This window comes from Fukomys damarensis, unplaced genomic scaffold (assembly GCF_012274545.1).
Source record: "Fukomys damarensis isolate Sample0158 unplaced genomic scaffold, DMR_v1.0_HiC HiC_scaffold_16, whole genome shotgun sequence".
Classification (NCBI taxonomy): Eukaryota; Metazoa; Chordata; class Mammalia; order Rodentia; family Bathyergidae; genus Fukomys; species Fukomys damarensis.
In genome coordinates this window covers 97,126,234-97,148,692 of record NW_022900928.1, presented here as the reverse complement: position 1 = coordinate 97,148,692, position 22,459 = coordinate 97,126,234, and the positions used below count along the sequence as shown (strand labels likewise).

Sequence of the window (22,459 nt, the reverse complement as noted above, 5' to 3'; positions counted from 1 at the left end):
GAAAAAATGATGCAATTTGCTTTAATCTGAGAAGCTCAGATCTCAAAGGACATTGAAGAAACCCTCCTACTCACTATGAGAGCATCAACCTGAGATCCGATCTGTGGCTGCTCTTACAGATAGACACCAAGGATACCTCCCAGCCACGAGGGTCATCATACCCAGGAACTGGGGACTTTATGGGGTGGCTGGCCTCAGAGCAGACAGTATTTTCCATCAGGCTGATGTGTGGCCCCAAATTTTTCTGGGACATTAAGAATCTTCTCACCCATAGCTTAGTTATAAATTTTTGAAAGTATATACATGTATGTTTTGAAAGAGGATCTTTCTTTGAGAGCTACTCATTAACATAGCCATCTATGGTTGCAACCATTCTTGGCCAATATGGGGCCTGTGTGTCTGCTGTTGTTTCCCAGGGAAGTTAACATAAATGTTTATTGACAGCACAGTCATCAAGAAGATAAAAGTTGCTGATTCATCGCCTTGCCCTGAAACCCTTTGTTTTCCCCTCCTCTTCCTTCCTCTTTATAAAGACACACTCTGAGAAAGAGCACATTTGGGGGACCCATTCGAGGTGATAAGCTCTTGGCTGCCTATTTCTTCCTCCTCCACCTGCAGATCGGGGCTCCAGTAAGGGCAGGGACATCAGCCACCTGCTTTCATTTGGGGGACGAGCCATGGAAGTCTTGGGGTTTTTCCAAATGGAAGTGAATGGTCTCATGGTGACCGTGGCCCTAGCTGTGGTTCTCATGGCCCTCCTGAAATGGTAAGTGCAGCCAGCCTCAAGGATTGTGACATGGGCAGAAATATCAGCCCTGGAGCCTTCCTGGTGCCAGGGTGGGTGTGTGGGAGTGTTTTTCTTCTTCTCTAATCTAGAGGGAGTTGAGTATTAACACAGCTTCAGAATTAAAAGCAAACAGCGAGGTTAATCTTTTGCTAAAATGCATGAGATTGAAGTGTCAGGAAATGCCGGTGATTCAGTGACTGAGAATGCTACACATAATTAAGTTTGAAAGAGATGGAAAAAGAAGAAAATTGGAAAGGCATTAGGTTTGGGTAGAAGTATTTCCTCATACCCCGTCATATCTTCTCACCTCATTTTTCTAAGATCCTCTCTCGATGTTGGATTTACAGCACATGAACCTCTTGGTTCTTATTACATTAAAGACGGAAAAGATGTAGAAGCTGCTTGAAAAACGTGGGCCACTTCATGGGAAGGCATTGACAGGGATTTCTGCAGGTTTAAGGACCAAGTGGTAGAACTAATTTCCTAATATCTGATAGAAGGGAATGGATTCCAGCAAGCACAGTGTGTGAGGCTTACATAAAGTTTGAGACCCTGAAAGAATCTCAAACTTAAACTACAAGTTGCTTTCCTGTGGTTTTGTTAATTCGACAGCAGATTTTCTTAAGCCTGGCTCTGTGACATCTGTAGATCGAAGACCTCACAATGTGCTGCATTTGTGCAGAGCCACCCTGTTTCTTGTACTGAGCAGAGTTACCCACTCCATCAAAAGCACCTGGATTTAGGTGGCTCTCGTTTTTGAGAGGAAAGTGGAAAAAATAATGGAGCTGGAACAGAATTTCAATTTATGTTTCTGGTGGTAATAAAGCCTCCTGTAGATTAATAACTGGGAAAGCACTTTGAAAACCATCAAGCATTATGCAAATGTGAGGTATTATTCTTTTGGAATTTGCATAGCTGAAAGTGGAATTCACGTTTGATGTTCTATGATGATGAAATTACTTCTTGGAAATTGGCTCTGAAACCCAGCTTCAGTCCCAGTGCTGTTTTGCTTTTTTAACTGGTTTAATTATCTTTTGAACTTTTCTATCTCAGTGTAGCTTATCTGGCACTGAAACCAACCACATGCAAGAGTGAATGGTAGCCCCTAGCTCCCAAGGCCCCCCATAACCCATCTCGACCTCTGCCTATGCTCAGTGGAGTCCAAAGCACAGTGCCTGACATGCAGTGGGTGCATAATAGATGTCAGCCATTGTCCTTAACTGTCACCTATGTAACGCCGAAGTAAAGGAAGATAGGTATTGGGATTGTAGCGTAGCTCAGCAGTAGAATGTGTGCTTAGCATCTATGAGGCCTTGGGTTCCAACCCTAACACAAAGGGAAGCAAAAAAAAAAGGAAGAAAGAAAGGAAGAAATCTCTAGTAGTTTAGGTTTATGGGTTTATTTTTAATTTCTTACTAATATGCTTTTTCATGCTAATTTCTCATCAATAGCTTAGCCTCTGATCATGGTTTTCAAAGTGTGTTCCATCCTGAGCCCTCTGGGATATCACAGCATCACTGTTTGCATTGTACACTTTCCTATAATTCTGCTTCCATTTTCATGAATCCTTTTCATTTCTGTAAACTCCCGGCTCTGTGCCCAACATGCACAGTGGCCTCAATAAATGTCTGATGAGTGAATGAGTGAATCGCACACGTTGATGTTGCTCCGATTATGGAAAGGGGTCGGAGTCCTGACTGATAAGCTGCAGTCACTGGGTGTTTACAGTCCACTTGCAGCATAGACTCAGAGACAGCGCCCCTTCAGTGAGGCAGCTGTGCATGTGTAATCTGCTCCTGAGGCCATATTCATAACTGGGTTCAAAGACGCAGAGATTAAGAGAGAGGCACGAAGCACAGGTGGTGAATAGGAAGTGAGCGCCGATGCCATTTGTTATCACAAAGATATTTATTGACCTGTTAATGTGTGCCTGGTGCAGTGGGAGGCCCTGGCTCAAAGTCAGGGAACAGGAGATCAGGGTCAGATGTCCAGGCAGGGGGAGACCCAGGGCCTTTGGAAGGAGCTCACTGTCTGGAGAGGAATGAGAAGGGGGAGGGGCTGCAGGAAAGCGTGGCCGTGGCCATGGCCAGTACTGTGACTCTGGTGTCCTTGAGTCCCTCCCTAGATCGAGTGCAAAGGCTGCGTCCTTGGGCTTCCCATACTCCTGTTCCAGGCCAGACTTCAGGCAGCAGGCGAGCAGTAGCTCCCAGCTTGAATGTGGCCAGGCCTCCCTGGGGCTGTGTCTCCTGAGTGTGGAAGAGATGGTGGGCTTTGCCTCCAGCTTACTGGCTTCCCAGCCAAGGAACCTGGAGGTGGAGAGGCTCACTGCCACAGCCACCTTGTACCTGGGGAGAAATTGTGGCAGGAGGAGGATTCTGAAAGTCCACATACATTAGACCTTCCTTAAAGAGTTATACCTGCCTGGGGCCAGGTGAGGTTGCTTGCCATGGGGCTCCTAAACACTGAGCAGGTAGAGTTATCAGGGACCTCAAGTTTGCATCTAGTCCCTCAGCCTGTTGTCTCTTTAAGGAAGGGACAAGCTCTCCTTTCTCATTACAATCCTGGAAACTCCAAGTCTGGGTCTCAGAGGCCCAGCTAGCATTTGGCTGATGGAGTCCGGCTAAGAAGTCCACATTCACAGGCCTAGACCCAGGCCTTCCAGTATGGCCCAGCTCCCACAGTGGCTCTATATCCCTCTCTGTTACTCATGTCCATTGTAGTGGTCAAATGGAACTGTGCCCAGTGCTGCGGCTGCATGGAGCTGGTCTCCTTGCTTAGAACCCCCTTCCTCTGCCCTTTCCCTCAATGCTAAGCCCAGGGCTTTTCTTCAGGGAAGCATTTACTGTTTCCCAAAGGCACTTGGAAGTCCCCTCTCCCTGCTGCTGTTATCAAATCTCTTATCCGGTTGGCTCACAATGCTTGGCATTAGTTGGTCTCTCATGAAGGAGCTGAAGGCTCCTTCCAGCCCCCGATCTCTCCCTTGCTTTCTCCCTCTGGTCTTCTGTTAGCCTTCTGCTTCCTTACACATTTTTAATCCTCCTGCCCTACTCATCCCTTGCCTGAAAGCTTGCTGTCCGTCTTTCTAGTTGTTACGGATGGGCTGATCTTGTGTCCCCACTCACCTTGTGGAGCAGAGACCATGGCATGGGTTTAATAACCACTTCTTAATTATTAAGTGAATACATGAATTTGGAAGTAGGACAAAACAAGCTCTTTTCATTTAAAAAGTGGCTATTATAAACTAGATGTGGTATAGTTGATAGTTTTCTCCAAACTGCATTAGATGCCAGTTTTCAATGATGATCAACAAAATGGACTTATGTGTGGGTGCCCAGTGATCAGGGCTGTGCCGCTGTGCTTAGAGATGGAATTGTGGTTGTACTCATGTTGGCTAGAAGGTCATGTAGCACATGCTAAATGATGAACACACCACATAACACCTTTGAAAAACTCATTTTTTAGCTGGAGATATAGCTCAGTGGTAGAGTCCTTGCTTAGCATGCATGAGGCCCTGGGTTTGACACTTAGCACTAGAAAAAATAAAATTTTTTCGGTCTAAAATGGTTCCAAAATCTTATTTCAAAAAGCAAGTGGCAGGAGTTGACTACTGCTTATGGTGATCTTAAGTACTAGCATATTTACCCTTTCAAGGAACACCTAAGATCTGGCAGCAGGATTTCTTCTGGGAGGATAAAGATTTCTTTATTCTTGAAGAAAGAGTGTTAGAAAATAGCCCAAATCTTAATAGTGGGTTTCTTTCACTGATGGGGTTATGGGTTATTTTTTTTTCTTTTAGTCTCTCTGCATCTTTTATATTTCTTCAGTGTGAATATTCCACAAAAGGAAGAACAATTTGACACAAAAGGGTGGTAAATTGCTCCTGTGTGATGGTGGAGAGGAAAGCAGTTTCATGCTCTGGGTATGGAGGTTTTGAGACTGTATAGGGTTCTAGCAGAGGAATAGAATGTCAGAGGCATCAGGAATGACAGGGGTGCTTCTTGGTTGATGAGGTGTTGAGAAAGGCAATGTAGCCACCTGCACAGCCAGGCGTATGAACGTGGTAGAGGCTGAGAAGCTGTCTTGCTGTAATGCTTTAGATCTAAAATGTCCCTGAGCATCTCCCATGTTTGGAGGCTGTTTGGGTCATGGGCACTGTGCTCATCCAAGAATTCAATAGTTTCATGTGCTGTTAGGAGGTGGGGACAGGCAGGATGTGGGTCACTGGGGGTGTGACCTGGAAGAGTGTATTTTGTTTGTTTGTTTTTGGTGCTGGGGATCAAACTTGTGACCTTGCACTTGCAAGGCAGGTGGCGGAAGCACTGAGCTAAATCCTCAGTATGGAAGAGTGTATTATTGTCTCTGGCTCCTTCCCTTGCCTTCTGCTCTTGTCCTGGTTTTATGTAGTGACTGGTTTTTCTGTGGCAGGCCCTGCCATCATATCCTCTCTGCCTTGGTGCCAGCCAACCATGGATTAAAACTGTGAGCCAGTTCGAGACCAGCTGGGGCTACATAGTGAGTTCCAGGGCAGTCTCAACTACATAGTGAGACCCTGTCTCAAAAAACAACAAAAAATAAAAAACTGTGAGCCAATATAAACCATCTTCCTTTAAGTTTCAGGTGTGGGTATTTTTGTCCTGCCCTGGGAAGTTGACTAAGGCACTTGGGAAGTTGGAAGGGCTTTAATGCCAGCCTGCATTCAAAGCTCAGGTACCAAGATCCAGAGGTAGCAATCAATTTGACATTAAAGTAGAGATCAGAGAAAGGTAGTGTTCTGATCCAATCTCCACCTAGGTCCAGTTTAAATTAAAATATGAACTTGGCACAGTGGCATATGCCTATAATACTAGCACTGAGAAAGGCTGAGGCAGGAAGATCACAAATGTGAGTACTGCCTGGGCAGTTTAACAAGATTCTGTCTCAAAGTGACAATAAAAAGGTTTGGGGTAAACTCAGTCGTAGAGCTCTCCTGGGTTCAACTCCCAGTACTGCACACAATAGCGGTGTGGTTGTAGATTATTAAGACTATGGAAGAATCCACAGCTGTACCTGGAAGTTTCTTAGAAAAGAGCTTGCTTTACATGTGGGAAAACTCGATTCTGACTCTAGAGCCACATCTACTCCTAGATCATATTTAAAGAAATCACTGAAGTGGAACACTGGAGCCAAGATGAGAACTCTTAAGCTCGTCAGAGCAAGAAGCCATTTGAGTCTAGTCAGCCCTCCATACCTGCACGGTTTCCATCCAAGGAGCCAAACACCCTTGGAGTGAAATATTTGAAAAAAAGTCGTAGAAAGCTCCAAAAAGCAAAACTGGAGTTTCCCCTATGCTGGGCATTATGCTAAATCTACCCAAGAGAGTGATGTGGGACATCTGCTGCGTTCTCCCTCAATATCACTGCATGGCCTTGTCCAGGACTCGCATGGGCACTGCTTGCCTCAATCCCATGGTGATGCGGTGGTTGGGGCTGTGATCCACGTGTCTGCCCTGAGTGCACTTAGACTTTTTCCGTGTCATTATTTCCTAAACAATACCGTGGGACAATTCCTTACATAGCATTTTCACTGTGTTGGGTAGTATAAGTAGATGAGATATGACTTAAAATATACAGGGTTCTATTCACAGCGATGTGCCAACTTTTATGTAAGGGACTTGAGCATCCTCAGATTTTGGTGTCCATGGGGGGCCCAGGAGCCAACGCCCCGAAGGTTCCAAGGGACAACCATGTTTACTGGTACAGCCGGAGGTGGCAGGAACCGGTGTCCAGCCTTAGAATGTATTTGCAGAATGATGACCAGTTTGGTATTCATTTCCCACATTCTTTTCCTATAAGTACCTAGGAAATTACGTCCTAGGTAGGTCCTTCTTGGAGATTCACTGTCTATCAAAGGTGCTGAAAAGGTCTGAAGTAAAGAAACCAGCTTACTTTATTAACCCACTGTCCTGCACACATCTTTGATAAAGTGATGCTGCATATGGCTATGGTGGGAGGGGCAAGACCAGCCAAGGCTCTCCCTTAAAAGGACAATTGTGAGCCAGGTGTGGTGGCACATACCTATAATCCTACCACTCCAGAGGCTGAGGCAGGACAGTTGCCAGAGTTTGGGGCCAGTGTGGGTTCCATAGTGAGTTCAAGGCCAGCCTGAGCTACATAGTGAAAATTTATCTCAATAAAATAAATCAAAACAATAAAAGGGGGAGGTAATTGAATGTGATGGAAATAGAGGGGCTGAAAAACAGAGGGATAACAAGAAATTGAGGCAAGGGGATCTTAAATTTGAGTCTAGCCTGTGCAATTTAGTGCCTTAGTAAGACTCTGTGTCGAAATTGTAAAATAAAGATGGGGTATAGCTCAGTGCATGCTGGTTTCAATGCCCAGTACTGAAAGACAAACAGAGCCAAAAGAATAGTAACATTACAAATGATCCCTTTTTAAGCTCTCAGTTTCCAGGGGTTGATGTCTTGTTTCCTTCAGGACATGAAGAGAATGGATTAGAGGCAAAAACAGGGTCAGTGCAGACGCCGGGCTCCAAGTTAGACAGCACAGAAAAAGAAGACGCACGAGGCCAGGCCAGGTGCAGAGACACTCCTTAGCAGGCCGTGAGTACCCTCAGATCCGTCAGGAAAGCCACAGAAGCACTTGACCGGTGATGTACAAGTTGTCACTGGTGACCGCTGAACCTAGGTTAGGGCGTGATGAGTTCCGAGTTTGTCGATGGAGACCCACGGGCAGATCCTTGCCAACACTGGCTACAAGTTGGATACTACAACACAAGTGGCACACAATAGCTGCTCCTGCTCTCCCCTGAGTACCCGAAATCATCCTGGGTGGCAGTTATTGGAGCTGCCAGGCTGTCCCAGGAGTCAGGAAGTATCTTGTGACGTGGCATCGAGGGGCCACAATGCAGCATCACGCACAACTCTCGCTGCCCTCCATTTCCAGCCCAGCCCTTGGCCTTTTTGGGTCATCAGCCAGACTGAGGTGACTCGGGGAAGCAAAAGGGTCCTGGACCTCAGGAAAGAAGGGCTGTGGAGAAGAGAAGAGGGAACAGTATCCGGGCAGCCTCAGAATTTGTAACATTTGGTGAAACAAAACATTGAGTGTGAATAATAGACATAGTTTAGAAGTTTTAAAGGCTGTGGATAATTTCCAGTGCCTCCGAGCACCTAAAAGAATGATGTGTGCTCTTTGTCCCTTTTTTATTTTTTATTTTTGTATTTTTGCCTAGGACACTTTGCCTAGGATATTTTGCCTAGGTTTAATAACTCAACGATGAGCTTGCAGATAAAATTGAGCCTCCTTATGAAAACTAGGTCTGTACTTCCTCCAGGACCATTTCCACAGAGTCTTTTTTTTTTCTTGTTTTCTCTTTTAAATAGTTACACACAATTTCCCTGTCCTTCTCCTCACTTTATTGATTTTCCAGAACAAGAGTACGAGGTGTGACTGTAAAGTAACGTGACTGATGATTTTAGCATACCCATCAGAACTCATACAGCCAAACGCATTTTATGACCTTCAAAGTTGGCTTCCTGATAGGCTGAGCCCTGCTGTGGATCTGCCACTATCAGGACACACATCCTTGAGACTTTTCTGTAGGGGATGCTGAGTGTCTGCATGTGGTTTTCTGAAAGCCCTGAGGGCAACAAAGCTTTGTGGCAGAGGGTTTGATTTTGGTTGTTGTTGTTTGTTTGTTTTTATGAAACAGGGTTTTGTTATGTAGTTCAGGCTGGCCTTGAATTCTCTATGTAGTCCAGGCTGGCTTTAAACTCTCAGGGATCCTCCTGCTTCAGCCTCCTGACTGCTGAGATTATAGGTGTGTACCACTATGCTTGGCTGAGGATTGATTTTTTTTTTTTTTTTTTTTTACAAGGGATGGAATGCAGGATCTTGCACTTTTGAGGCAGGGGTGGTACCGCTGAGCTAAATCCCTGGCCCAGGATGGATTGATTTTTTAAAACAGCTGAGAATTAAGATATATCATGTACAGATACATATTCCCTGTGATGAATGTGATCATTATGCATACCTAAAATGTACCAATAAAGTTATTATTTAAAAAAACAGCCCAAATTTTGACAAGTAGGTGATTAAACTGGGTGACATTATTTACAATCCCAAATTGAATGTGATTATAAAACAGTAAGGCAAAGCTGAGTGTGGCGGCGCACACCTGTAATCCCAGCACTCTGGAGGCTGAGGCAGGAGGAGCGTTGTGAGTTTGAGAACAGCCTGGGCTACACAGTGAGTTCCAGGTCAGTCTCAACTACATAGTGAGACCCTGCCTCAAAAAATCAAAAAAAAAAAAAAAAAAAAAAAAGATTCTGTCAGAATTTTTTTTTAAAAAAAAAAAAAAAAAAAAAAAAAAAAAAAAAAAGATTCTGTCAGAATTTTTTTTTAAAGAAAAAAGAAAAGAATCTCACTTGTACTAACAAGGCAAACCTTCAGATGTATTATGTCTGTACCTTCTGCAGCTGCTTGTGCACAGGCTTGGCGCTTCTCTCCTTGGTCCTCTCCCCAAACTAAAGCTATGAATGACCCCTTCTCCCTCCCAAATGCCTTACAAACAGACCTAATTGGCTGCCCTTTACCAGTGAAGGTGAGGTCAACTCCAGGAATAAGGAGTGGCTGCTGTGGGGATGAGACTTCCAGGAGGGAAGGGACAGTGGCAGATGCTCACACATGTCAGTTGAGCCATGTTATTCCTGGTTTGCCAGACAGAAGTGAAGTTGCACAACTTCCTGGTGGCAGGGTAGGGACAGTGTGTCACATCGATCTGGGAGTTCACCGGAAGCCCTTGGCTTTCGCTGTGTCTACCTCAGTGCAGTCTGGCTCCAGGCCACACTGTGGGACGTCCTCCGCCTCCTGGATATCCTTGCAATGCTGTGCTTCTGAGGTGTCAGAAAGAGGTTGCCTCCATTTTTTTCTCTAAGAATCTAGGATAATGATCTCAGAGACGATCCCCCCAAAACAAGCTAACTTCTACAAATTTTGGCTTCTACCAAAACCTGGTCTCCAGGGCTCTGCTCACTGATGGCCGGGAGGGAGCAGCTCTGCACACCTAAACCAGCAGCTGCTTGCACAGGTGGAGGACAAAGTGCCTAGAACCCTCCCACCTGTCCCTCCCTACCCCCCACACAATGGGCCTTTCTTTTCTTGCTTTGCAAGCAGCAGTCCTTGCCTGACCGGTCCTCTGTCAGTTTCCCTACCTCCTGATGTCAATTTCTATACTTCCTGATGTCCTTCAAAAGCCCCTCCTAATGTCACTCTTCCTGAAAGTCTCTGGACCAGGCCAGTCCTCTGCAAGCCCCACCTCCCCTGCAGCTTTTATCTCTCCATGATGATCTCAGCACCAGACTGCCATTATTTTGTTTTGCACATGGGCCCGGCCTTCCTGATCTGACCACACACCTCAGAGGGAAGGGCCTGGATCTTTTATTCCCCCCATTAAGTTTATTGGTACATTTGAGGTAAACAATACAGTTGCATTCATCACTAAGATCTTGTACCTTTACTGGATGTATCTTGGTTCTTACTTTTTCCCCATTTGGGCAGGGCCTGGATCTTAAGCCAGTGAGTGCCCTGACCCATAGAAGCTGGTCAATAAATATTAACAATCATAATTCTGCCACAAGTAACTGAGAAAGTAATACTTGTTTTAAATGATTGTTTTTACAGAGTGTCTGTGCATGGGGGTGCATGTGTGCAGGCTTGCACATGCAAGGGAGGGAGGATCAATCTCCCTCCAACTTGCACACTGGGGACAGTGTGTTTGTCACCTAGGAGAATGTCACGCACAGTGCTTATTAAAAAAGTATATAAATCACTTCTTAGTTCATGCACTCATTGAAAACCAAAGGTTCCTGGGCTATGTTCTGGTCTGCTTCATTGCTGTGCTGTGGATAAAACATTTCTATGAATTCAGGCAGGTAAGGTAGTTATCACATTGGAGAGCGAGACTACAAGAGGCGATGGAGTGCAGGACTCAGCCATTTAGCAGATACATGATACACAGGGGTGTGCAGAGCTCTTGGGGTCTGAATGGCATCTCCTGACACCAGTGGGTGCAGAGGAGATGAGAGACCCAACCCCAAAAGAGAGGCAGCAAACGACAGGCACTTCTACTCAAGTTCACTTCAGTGCCAATCCTTACCGGTCACAGCACTGGGGTCTCAACTTTTCACCAACTGTCTCTGTGCTATTTTCCCCGTGGGTCTTGTGTTCTATCATCCCCATCATAGTGTATATTTGAGCAACGATTGACTGTGTTTCCCACTTAATTATTCAAAGGCAAGCTGATTGGAAGCTCTGCCAATGAGAAGAACTGATCAATGAGATAACCAGCAGTAGTGGACCGAGTTATAATTCCTCTCCAAAGCAGAGACCTGACATTTTAGCTAACCCGCACCCTCTTATTGTCAATAAATGCACAATTTACCTTGGGCTCCCTGAGATGTTGAAAATGCACTGCCTTCCCACCTTCACAAATCAATAGGCAATGGAGCCCCAGGCTGGGAAGCAGTGAACAGTGAGGGTAGTGGCTTGTGTTTTGTGAGCCTTTAACCTTTTCTGTGCATGAAAAAGCAGGCAAAATGGGGAATGCTACTTCATGACTGCAGGTCCTACAGAGAGAGGTAGGGGAAGTTTCAGGAGAAGCGTGGTCAGGTCTCTACAGAGTAGAGACAGACACGCTTTTCTTGCTGAGTCACCTGGGCAAGCTATCTGTCCTTGCTAGTTTCCTCTTTGGTAAGACAGGACTGATAGTGTCTGATTCTCAGCACGAGAACGTTTTCCACTTTGCTGCCCTGGGAGTCCTGCTGGGAGTCCTGCATCAGCCCCTCCCTCCTCTCCCTCCCCCTCCCTTCCTCTCCTCTTCCTTTCTTTTTTCTCAGCCCACAGTCAACTATTCTGCAGCCTGGTGGGTCTCCTAAGGATCCCTGAGTGTCCCCTCCTCTCTGTCTGCTCTCCTCCTGCTGTGGTTTTTGGTCTCCAAGAGTATCCCTTAGTCGCCCCCCCCACCCCCCCAGCACCCTACCTCCTGTCTGTGCTGCTGAAACTGTGGCCTGGTTACCAGGAAACTCACTGGTCATCTTCCCTAAAAACCCCAGGAAATCAAGTCTTCCCACCCTGGCCCCAAGGCTCTCCTGACCTAGCCCTGATGCCTCTTGTGGGTGCATCCCTGGCCCTCCTCAGCCAGCTCCTGGCTGTCCAGTGCCGACACAGTTCCTTCTTCGGGGCCATACCATCCACCTCCAGTTCTCTCTGCTCAACGCCGTTCCCCTCCACCTAGGTAGTGGCCTTTCCGGGAACCTCTGTACCATCTCTTGCTCTTTCCCCTGCAACTGCCCCCTGGCCTCTTCCTACTCCCAGACCTGGCTTCCCCAGCAGAAGGTAAGCTCCCCAAGGGCTGGCCTGGTCTCACTCCGTTTCTGCCTGAGGGCCTCACCCTGTGCCTGGGCATTCGGTCCAATTCTATCAAGTAACAGGAATTAGTGATTTGCAACCAAACTGAGTTAAACAGACAACACCTAGAACTCTGTGGCGTGTGCTGGTGTATAAGGATTTCCGGTGCTTCTTACTTATTCTTTGTTATTGTGGATATCATCATAGAGAATTTCCATTCAGTTCTGCCTGCATACCACTGCAAGCAGCTGCCACTGCTGCTCAGTACACAAGATATGATAAAAAATACGATGGATGTGTAAATTACAAATTTTAAAAATCATTACAGTAAAAGACACATTACCATTAGTCCCCCTCAGAATACTGCCCACGCTCTTCAAATAGCCTTATCCCATCTCTCTTACCACTTTCTGAAGCAGTTCTGGAAGTTCTCTTCCATGAGTGTCTTTAGTTGTACTTTTGTAGCTCCTTCCATGTCCTGAATGAATTCAAAACATTTATGAATATTTCTATCAAGGTGGTATGTTCTCATCTACCTTATTCCCCAGATCTGGCACTGTATGACTTCAGGCTCTTCCCCAAAGTTAAAATGACCATGAAAGATAAATGTTTTGAAAGCAACAAGAACAATAAGATAAGCATGTTCAAAGCAAAGGGAAGTATTCTGCAGGGATTCACAGTAATGTGTCTTTTATTGTAATAAATTAAAAACACTTTTTAAATACATTCATCTTTTTTTTTGGTTTTTTTGAGACAGGATCTCACTATGTAGTTGAGGCTGATGTGGAACTCACTGTGTAGCTCAGGCTGGTCTCGAACTCACAGCGATCCTCTTGCCTCAGCTTCCCAAGTGTTGGGATTACAGGCGTGCACCACCATGCCCAGCCATCATATTTTTTGATCACACTTTGTAAAGATGACTTTATTGAGTTGAGATCTGAATCTTGATAGGCAATTTCATCTTGATAATTCAAGCTAGAAATTACCAGTGCTGTTTAGGAAAGAAAGGACTGGGAAACATAATCATATGCAAAGGTGACAGCTGAACCCATTTAGGAACAGAAGCCACTAACTCCAAACATTTCAGCTGTTTGCTAGTTCAACACTGCCTGTAAAACCTTGCTCTTAGATGCCTTTTAGCACCTTCAGTAATGGTCCAGAGCATGGGCTTTGGAATCAGATTGCCTGTGTTCAAATCCTGCCTGGCCTTCTGACCCTGCCAGGCTAGGTCTCAGTTTCCCCACTTGTGAAATAGAAATAATCATAGAATTTAGTTCATGGCACATGGCAAGAATATGAGCTAAATCCTGGGGAGACTTGGAGCCATGCCAGGCACAGTTAGTGTTCAGTAAACATTAGCCTTTAGTATTATCCGCTTACTGCAAGCTTATACCTAACAGTAATTATGTAGATCCTGGCCAGGTTGATTTTGTTTTTACTTATCTGTATTTATTTATTTATTTATTTATTTTGGTATGGGGGATAGAACTCGGGTCCTTGCCTTTGTGAGGCACGCACCAGAAGTACTGAACTAAATCCCCGGCCCATTTTTATTTATTTTTAAAACATTGTGAGTTTTTGCACGACCACCAAGGAGGCACTGGTATGGAAAGTAAGAAGAGCTATGCTGAAAACAAGTGGCCTTGTGTAGAATGGTGCTGGGCTTCTACCACTAGGTAGCACTTGGCCTTGAATAGGAGTCTTAGGTAGGAGTCTTAGAGGATGCTGGAGGTGGTTACCGGTAGTATGGTGAGAACAGAGGCCAGCGTGCAGCAGTTTTCCAAGTGATCAGAGGAAGGGAGGCACTTGAGAAGGGCACTGTGGGAGTCTCTTCCGAGGTCTGATGCCAGGCAGCCCTGGGCCTTGCCACACCTCCATATCTTGACTTAGGGCTGTCTGTCCTTCCTGATGCTGTGAAAAGAAGTTTGAGGGCTCCATAAAGAGGAAACTTCATACCCACGCATGTGGTCATTGATGGTAACTCTTAGTCCCCATTGCCTCTAGCTTGTAGGTCTTTAAAAATTAAAGAAAAATTATTTCTTGAAAAATGCTCTATAATTGAGCTTTTTTTTTTTTTTTTTGTACCGGGGATCAAACTCAGAATCTTTTGCTTGCAGGGCAGGCTGCAGCACCACTGAGCTAAATCCCCAGCTCCAAACTCAGATTATCTTTAACACAGTATTAAAAAAACAAAACAAAACAGTTTCAAAATTTTACTTCTCCCACCCAGTGAAATCAACAAAAACAAAAGGCCTGCACATTTTTTCATACAGGTTTTATTCAGTAGCAAAAGTGTAAAATGACTAAGCCAAGCCTGAAGAAGCAGAAAAAAGAAAGCAAGGATCTGGAAAGAGACTTGATTACATACTGAAATTTAAATAATATTGAAATTACCAGTAAGATACAAACATGCACAGTTAAATTTAAGAATGTATTTCAGGACTTGGGAAGTAAGTGGCTCAGTGGTAGTGCATAATGCTCAAGGTCCTGGGTTCAGTCCCACCAACAGAAAAAAAAAAAGTGTTGCTTTCAATGTTCTGCTGCTGAGGTATATAGTCATATGCACTAGTTAATTTTTGCTTTAAAATGAGAAAATAATACATTTATTTGACAGGATTTTCCCAAAATTCAGAGGAAATTCCCAAACTCAGATAAACAGATCATCCACTAGCAAAAGCGTTACAGTAATATTATTTTCATCCGTTTTGCTGAAATATCTTAATTCACTGGTAGTTTAAGGACATTAGTCAAAATGTAATCCCAAATGAATAACGCTCAGCTAGCAGACACAGGAATACACTGGGGTGTATTTTTCAAATTCAAGATTTGAATCTGTTTTAATCAAGTTCTCTAAATCAAGTGTCTTAAAACAAGTTTTCAAAATACGTGTGGGTGGCAAGACCGCCAGATATGTGTAAGAAATATCTTAATGACTCAAAAAGAAGCCACTGATAAGGCTTAGCTTGGCCCTCCTGGCCCTTTGGTTGTCAGCCCTGGCATCAGGTTTTAAAAAATGAAGTGGGGAGGAGGTGGAGTATTTTGAAGTTCAGGACGCGGATAAAAGGCTGATGTTCAGAAGCTCCGGATGTATTCTTTTCGCACACTTGAGTGTGGTAGTAAAGTTTGGTTTCCCAAGCAGCTTTGGACGCTCAGGCCAAGGTCGAGCCTCCGCTCCCTCCCTCCGCTCCTGGCAGCGGCCCCGCCGCAGGAGGCTCGGGCTCCGTCGCTCCGCAGCCAATATCCCCATCATGGACTCTCCCCTCCGCTCAGAGGTGTTCGGGACGCAGGAGCGGCGGGCCGAGTGGCAGCCGGTGTCCAAGCAGGGAGCCAACCTGAACTGCCCTGCTAGCCCTCCCCCGCCTCTGGCCCTCTCCCTCCCAGCCGAGCACATCCCTCTCCCCCTCTCCGAGCACCGTGCCATCACCGGTGGGCTTGCTAAGGTTAAACTGAACTTTCAATGCGATTGGCTTTCCAGAATTTTTAAAAACTTTTCTGCATCAAAATTTACTTTTATTGCCTGATTTGGACAGTAGAAGCACAGTCCTTTTTCATATAATCTTCCTTTCCGTAGGTGACACTTGCCTGGCCCTTAAGCTCAAGAACTTGAAGTGTAAATGAGGTGTAGCAAATCTGTAAAGAAACCCTGCTGAGCCTTACTCACTCTGCTCTCTCTCTCTCTCTTGTACACCACATATTTTGGTTTCTGCTCAGTCTTGTCAAAGCCCTTACCCTCTTCATCCTTACCTGTGTCACCGTGAATGTTTCTTTGTAGATTTAGCTCTTTCCTTTCTTAAAACAACAAGTTCACCAGCCAACCAACCAAGCAACCAACCACCACTAGGCAACCCACAAGGCCCTAGTTTTTAACCTGAATTAATATTTCCCAATCCTTCTCTTTCTTTAGTGCTTTGCAACATTTGACTCTGGCATGTTTGGTCTCTATTGTGTGGGTTATAACAATGCAGTCATTAGTTGCGTGGCAGGAGAAAAAAGGTTGTCCTTCATGGATTATAATCCAGTGGCCCCATTTTACAGATGCGGAAATGGAGGTCCAGAGAAGGTAAGTGGATGGACTTGTATTAGATATTGCTGCAATAATGCTGTGTAACAAGCCACCCCCAATTTGTTGGCAAATAACATTTACTCTCCTCATGGTCTAGAGGTTGGTTGGACTAGCACTGTGCCAGGATGAAGGTGGGGTTTAGATCTGCTCCACATGTCTGTGATGGGACCCAGGCCAAAGAGGACACTTGGAGGAAGTTCTGTTCCTGAGAGGTGACAGGAATACAAGAAATGTAAGCAGAAACAGCCATGTCTGAGTTTTCATCCCACAAGTCACTTCTGCCCACAGTCCATCAGCTAAGCAAGCCCATGCCCAGGTCTGGTATTAGTAGTGTGGAGAAGACTCTACCCACTTAATGGGAGACACTGCAAGATCGTGGAGCAAAGGGCACTGGTGTAGGACTTTGACATATGGGGAGCATGAAGAATTGGGAACAATGATCTAATCTACCAGTGCTCTAAGATCACACATCTGGATTCCGATTGCTGGCAAAGCAGAAAGAGGGCATGAATGATAAGACAAAATAAAACAACAATGAATAGAATAAACAAAAAAATTTAAAGCTAATGGACTGCCTGCCTCAAAAACGCGAGGCCCTGAATTCGATCCCCAGTACCAAAACCAAAACCAAAACAAAAGCTTGAGTAAATCTAATGGACATTTGAATTTTTATTGTAAGTGAAAATAATATATACCTGAAAAAAGCAGACATGGTGGGGGAATTTGCCAGCTGAGGAGTGACACAGGGGTCACGGTGGCTCTTGGCTATGGAGTGACCAACTGGCATCAAGAGCTGCTAAAGTAGAACCCCAGGGCTGAGCTCGGTCTTGGGCTAAGCCTAGAGATGTGCCCCAGAATTTCTAGCTAAGTAAATGATGTAGGTCAGGGTCTGCCTGATGATATTATCAGGACATAATCTAAGGAGATCAAATAATTGCTTGCGGGGGGAGCTAAAATTTCAACTCTAGTCTGGAAAAGCAAGGCTTAGGGAGGCATGTCTGAAGTCCAGAGGAGCAGAAGAAATTTGGAGGCAGAAAGCACAGGGTGTTCGCTCTGTCCTGAAATACAACAACCAGGGGACACCTTGTAGATTGTGAGTTGTATTGTTTAGGACAAATTCATTGTTCTACTCTGGGCAGTAAATTTATGGATGCTGTTATGCCAAGAAATGGCTAAGGCTGAAAGCATAAATAGCTCCAGAATTGTTTTAAATATCCTCATGGGTGCCAGAGCCCTACTGGGTTATTAAGGAAAAAATATATTTATTTCCTGTTCTTCCAGAAACTACCCCTGGGCACTGGCTAAAGGCTGTCAGAAGAAAGAGGTATCCCTGTGTCACTAAGTCCATGGCACACTGTGAATTGTCTTGGGTTTGCAATGACAAAAAGAGACTCTTGTCACATTTCCATGCCCTTGTCATGCATGGGACCTGAGGAGGGAGGTCTCCTGCAATCTGAATCGAATGAAAAACTATCCTGCCTTTTTTTCTTATAAAAAAGATGTGCAAAGACAGCTAAAATGTAGATTAGTTAGTATCCTAATAGCACATGGCAAAAAAATCAAACCCAAACCAACAAACAAAAAACAACGAAGTATGACATGCAGAAGGAGCCAGGAGAAAAGGTTTTGGAATTAATTTCTTCTTTCTTTGGGGTCAGCTTTGCTCCGTATTACTTCCTCCGTGTTCCCAGGGTGGTAAGAAAGCCCCTGCTTTCTTATGTGGGTCACTCTTCTCAGGCCTGCTGCCACCTCTGATGGTCTGTGCATCAAGCTGGACAGGGCCCCCCCAAATTTCTGCCCACTGGAACCTCAACATGTAGCCTTACTAGGAAATGGGGTCTTTGCCCAAGCAATCGGTGAAGAGGAGGCTGCACTGGCTTAGGGTGGTCTGTGACCCCGTGCCTGGTGTCTTTGTAGGAGGGAAGTGTGGAGACAGATACACAGGGGAAGATAACAGAGTCACACAGGAAAGACCAGAGAGAATGACTTTCTGTGGTTTTACACCCTCCAGCATGTGTCATTTGTTAGAGTAGTACTAAGAGTGTCCCAGTCTCCTTATCTCATTGGCCTTGCTGAGCCAGGACAGACCAGGCAGAGGCCTGGCAGGAGGCAAAGGCTTTTATCAGACAGCCTGGGCCTGGGCTGCAACTGACCATTGACCAGAGGTTTTGTCCTGTGGCCAGAGTCTAAGCCTCAGTTTCCCCATCTGTGTAATAGAGATAACAAGGAGATTGGTAGCTCTTAAAGGGTAAGATGTATATGAAGTGTTTATATAATATTGCTTTATGGGTCAGTACAATATCTGTCCTCTAAGAGGTTTTTAGTAAATGTTAGCTATTATTACCCAGCCTGGTTTTGTTTTTGTTTTTTTGCTACCGGGGATCGAACTTGGGTCCTTGCACTTGCAAGGCAGATGGCAGAACCACTGAGCTAAATCCCCGGCCCTATTTTCTAAAGTCTTTAAATCCATTTGTGTCTGCTCCTTTTGAAGTTTACCTGATTTTACTGCTCCAGTTAAAGGAAAGTCAGTCTCCCACTTGGCTCAATGATATATAGTAGCATTTGGGACAGGGCCTGGCAGAGAGCAGGCAGTAAATGCACAATTATGGGATGAAAAACAGAACACCCACATCTTACGTTTATACTGCCTTCTAGAACTAAATGGCTTAGAGATGTTACAAGGTTTAACAACCAGTTTGAAAATATCCAAGTAAGAAGGGTTTGGGTTTCATTACTTTTGTTGACACTGGGGCACAGGTTATCAGCCTCCAAGACAGCTTCTAATGATCCCTGCCCCGGAACTCATATACTTGCATAATCCTCTCCCCTGTGGTACCAGGGCTGGTCAGTGTTATCAGGAAAACACAGCAGAGGTGACATTCCATCATCCCCGAGACTGGGTTATAAAAGACTGACTCTACCAAAGAGTCAGAGGACAAGGGAGAGGCAGCAGTGGCCTGGAGTAGAGCAGTAAGTTAGGAGTAAGTGGGAAGAACTCATCAAGAGAGGTGTGAAGGCAGGATGACAGTCTCTGGTGATTGATTGCACACAGGAAAAGAAAGGCAAAGATGACATTGAAACTTTCTCACTGCTGAGTGGCTTAGAAGCCACCAAGAGTCATTAGATAAGAAAAGATGGCTATAACGGCATTCCCAAGTCCAAGGGGAACCCCTGTTTGCTGTCCACAGAAAATGCTTTCTGAGGGCTGGGCTGTGTCCTGTTTGTCCCCCATGTGGCACCCACACTCTGTAAGCACAGCTGACCCAGATCAGTGGTGTTCAGGCCGCTCTGTGCCATCCTGTCCTTTGGCTTGCACAGGGCCTGCGGGGTTTCAAGCCCTTTCAGAGGGGGCTATGAGGCACATGTCCACCTCCCATTCTGTCTGGGCTTCTGACGTGGCTCCTGTGGTCTTGGTGGGGACCCGAAGCCAGGGAGGGACATGGTCAGCCTGGGGCTCTGGGAGGTGGAGATAAAAGGGCTCAAGGGGCTACCAGGAGGCTACAGAGCTTCCACTGCTGGTGATAGGGCCTTAGGAGAGATGATCTGGAGTGGAGCCCACAGGGGAGCAGGCTATGAGACAGCTGGGTCCTCAGCTGCAGCCAGCAGGACTGATTCAGGAGTTTAGGGGGCCAGGTGTGGTAGCTCAGCACTCGAGAGGCTGAGGCAGGAGGATCACTACAAGTTCAAGGCCAGCCTGGTCTACATAGTGAGTTCAAGGCCAGCCTGAACTACATAGCAAGAACATGTCTAAAAAGTAAAAATAAAAAACCACACCCAAAAAAGTAGTGTTAGGGGCAGAGGGAAGTCTTCATTGTGTCTCAGAAACCAAGATGTATGTGCTAAGGCCACAGGTTGGGTCTGACTTCCCCTGAATGACAACAACAGGCTTGACCTTGTGGTCAGCTAGGGCCTCAGGTCCTCTTCCCTGAACTCCAGTGAAACCAGGGCCCACTCAACCTGCACCGGAGAAGTCAGAAAAACACCTGTTCTCTGTGCACCATTTTCATAAAAATAAAACCAGTAAAAAAAAAAAAAGTGTCTCAGCTCTTTGAAACATTAATTAAAGGCACCACAGTTTCCTTATTTAATGGAGGGCTGCTACCTCATCTGGGATTATTAGCAAAGCCGGAGAGCCTTTGTTGTGCTTGACAAAGTTATTAATTCAGACTCTAGGTGAATTCTGGCTCCCTAACAGCCTTTGATGTGCTGAGATTCCCCAACAAGGACAACATCATCAAGCCCTTAAACAAGCCGCTGCCTTGAGAGTGCCATAATCCCCGAGGCCCGGCCTGCTAATTGGCAGCTGGAGAGCCAGACTTGAACTCCAGCGCTGTGGTCTCACCCAGAAGGACCTGTTCTTGGAGGAGCTGGAGTCCTTTCCATTGTTTCCTGGCAATGCACCTGCTGACCTGGGGTGGCGATGGAGTTATTTTTCTATCTTTGCAAAATGCAGCTTCATGACGTAAGTGTCCCTGGAAGAGAGAACCTGCCTGTGGCTCTCTGGCTTGAGTTCTGGGGGGCGGGTGCAGAGCTCACCACGGGAAGGCAGGCTGGAGAGCTGAGCTGGGAAACAGAATCTGCCTCCAGAGCTGGGTTCTCTAGCTCCAGGCAGGCAGGGGCTGCTCCAAACACATACACACAGGTGAGCTTCTGGAGCCTGACACATCAGATACTCAGACGTGAGACAGAGCCTTTTCCATTTTACATGTTAAATATACTTATACACATAACTAAGCCATTCTCTCTTCCCACCCTCTCAATCTGGAAAAGAGGCTTCAGGGGAAGTCTCCCAGCTGCATCTCTATCTCCGCTTGGTCTGTCTGCTGGGAGGTGGAGTTCAGTCTACTTAAACTCAGTCAAATAACCAATATTAAAAAAAAAAAACAAAGTTAGTTAATTAATTAATTCTCTACACTAGTCATTATCACTGAGATGGCTTTTTTTTTGAGACAAGGTTTAGCTATGTAGTTCAGGTTGGCCTTGAACTCACTATGTAGCCCAGGCTGACCTCAAACTTATGGTAATTCTTCTGCCTCAGCCTCCAGAATGCTGACATTAAAGGTGTGTGCCACCATGTCCAGCCTAGATGACTTATTTTTAAAAAAGAAATCTTTTCTCTGGAATGCTTCTCTCCTTGGCTGCTTAGGTAACGGGGCTGGGAGGTCAGGTTCAGGGGACTGAGGTGGAGGCTGAATTTATGAGAATCAGAGGCCACCTCTCCCCACTTCCCTCATCATTTACAGTCTGATCTGTCTGAACAGGAAGCCCAAGATGACTCATGGTCCCTGTTGTGGACAGTTCTCCTTTTTGGCATACCCCAAAATAAAATCTAAATGTGCTCACAACAGAAGCTGGTGGGGTAGCTGAGTGATGATGGACCAGGAGGTGCTCATGTCCTGGTTGCTGGAACTGGTAAACACCACCCAGTGACACAAGGGAGTTGGAAGATAGCATGAAGTTGGAATCCTGGGAATCAGCAAGTCTTCTGGACTACCAAATATACCCAAATGTAAGAGCAGGGGTCCTCATAAAGGGGCACAGGGACAAAGGGGGAGAAAGACCACTGGAGACAGTCTGAACTGTCATGGTTCCGTGACAAGGAGGCCCAGGAGGAGCAGCCCTGCTGACCCTTCACTTTGGCCCAGTGAGGCTGACCTGAAATTGCTGGGTCCCAGATCTACAGAGAATAAGTCTGTGTTTTAAACCACTATGTGGGTGTTACAGCAGCAATGAGAAACTGACACGGTTGGGAAACATTAGTTTACTTTTTAAAAAATTCCTTGAATTTCTGATAGGACTGACCATAATGATCTTTTATACAACCCCCACTGTACTTGAAAAACAACCAATCACAAGCCGGGTGTGGTGGCGCACACCTGTAATCCCAGCACTCGGGAGGCTGAAGCAGGAGGATCGCTATGAGTTCAAGACTAGCCTGGGCTACATAGTGAGTTCTGGGTCAGTCTCAAGTACATAGTGAGACCCTGTCTCAAAAAACCAAAAAACAAAAAACAAAAAAAGAACCAATCACAAAGGACTCTATGAATAAGTTTCAAAAGCTCTTTAAGCTTTTGAACCAGCGCTCACGTGGCTAATGTATCAAGAATAGTATTATTGGGCTGGGGATTTAGCTCTGTGGCACCATGCCTGTCTCATAAGCACAAGTTCCTGAGTTCGATCCGCAGTACAAAAAAAAAAAAAAAAAAA

The 22,459-nt window shown here is 45.5% G+C and overlaps 1 protein-coding gene and 1 long non-coding RNA gene across 4 annotated transcripts in view; one reads left to right on the top strand and one right to left on the bottom strand.

Annotated features, from left to right (window-relative positions):
• Positions 1-547: 547 nt before the first annotated feature.
• Tbxas1 (thromboxane A synthase 1) overlaps positions 548-22,459 on the top strand; it is a 153,632-nt gene continuing 131,720 nt past the window's right edge. For all 3 annotated transcript variants that reach the window (XM_010631670.1, XM_010631672.3, XM_010631671.3), the window contains exon 1: positions 548-766. In XM_010631670.1, coding sequence (XP_010629972.1) covers positions 678-766 — 89 coding nt within the window. In that variant the 5' untranslated portion in view covers positions 548-677. The remainder of the gene's footprint in view (positions 767-22,459) is intronic.
• LOC117286356 overlaps positions 13,733-22,459 on the bottom strand; it is a 119,381-nt gene continuing 110,654 nt past the window's right edge. Inside the window, exon 3 of the long non-coding RNA XR_004517506.1 lies at positions 13,733-14,100. This is a non-coding gene — a long non-coding RNA (uncharacterized LOC117286356). The remainder of the gene's footprint in view (positions 14,101-22,459) is intronic.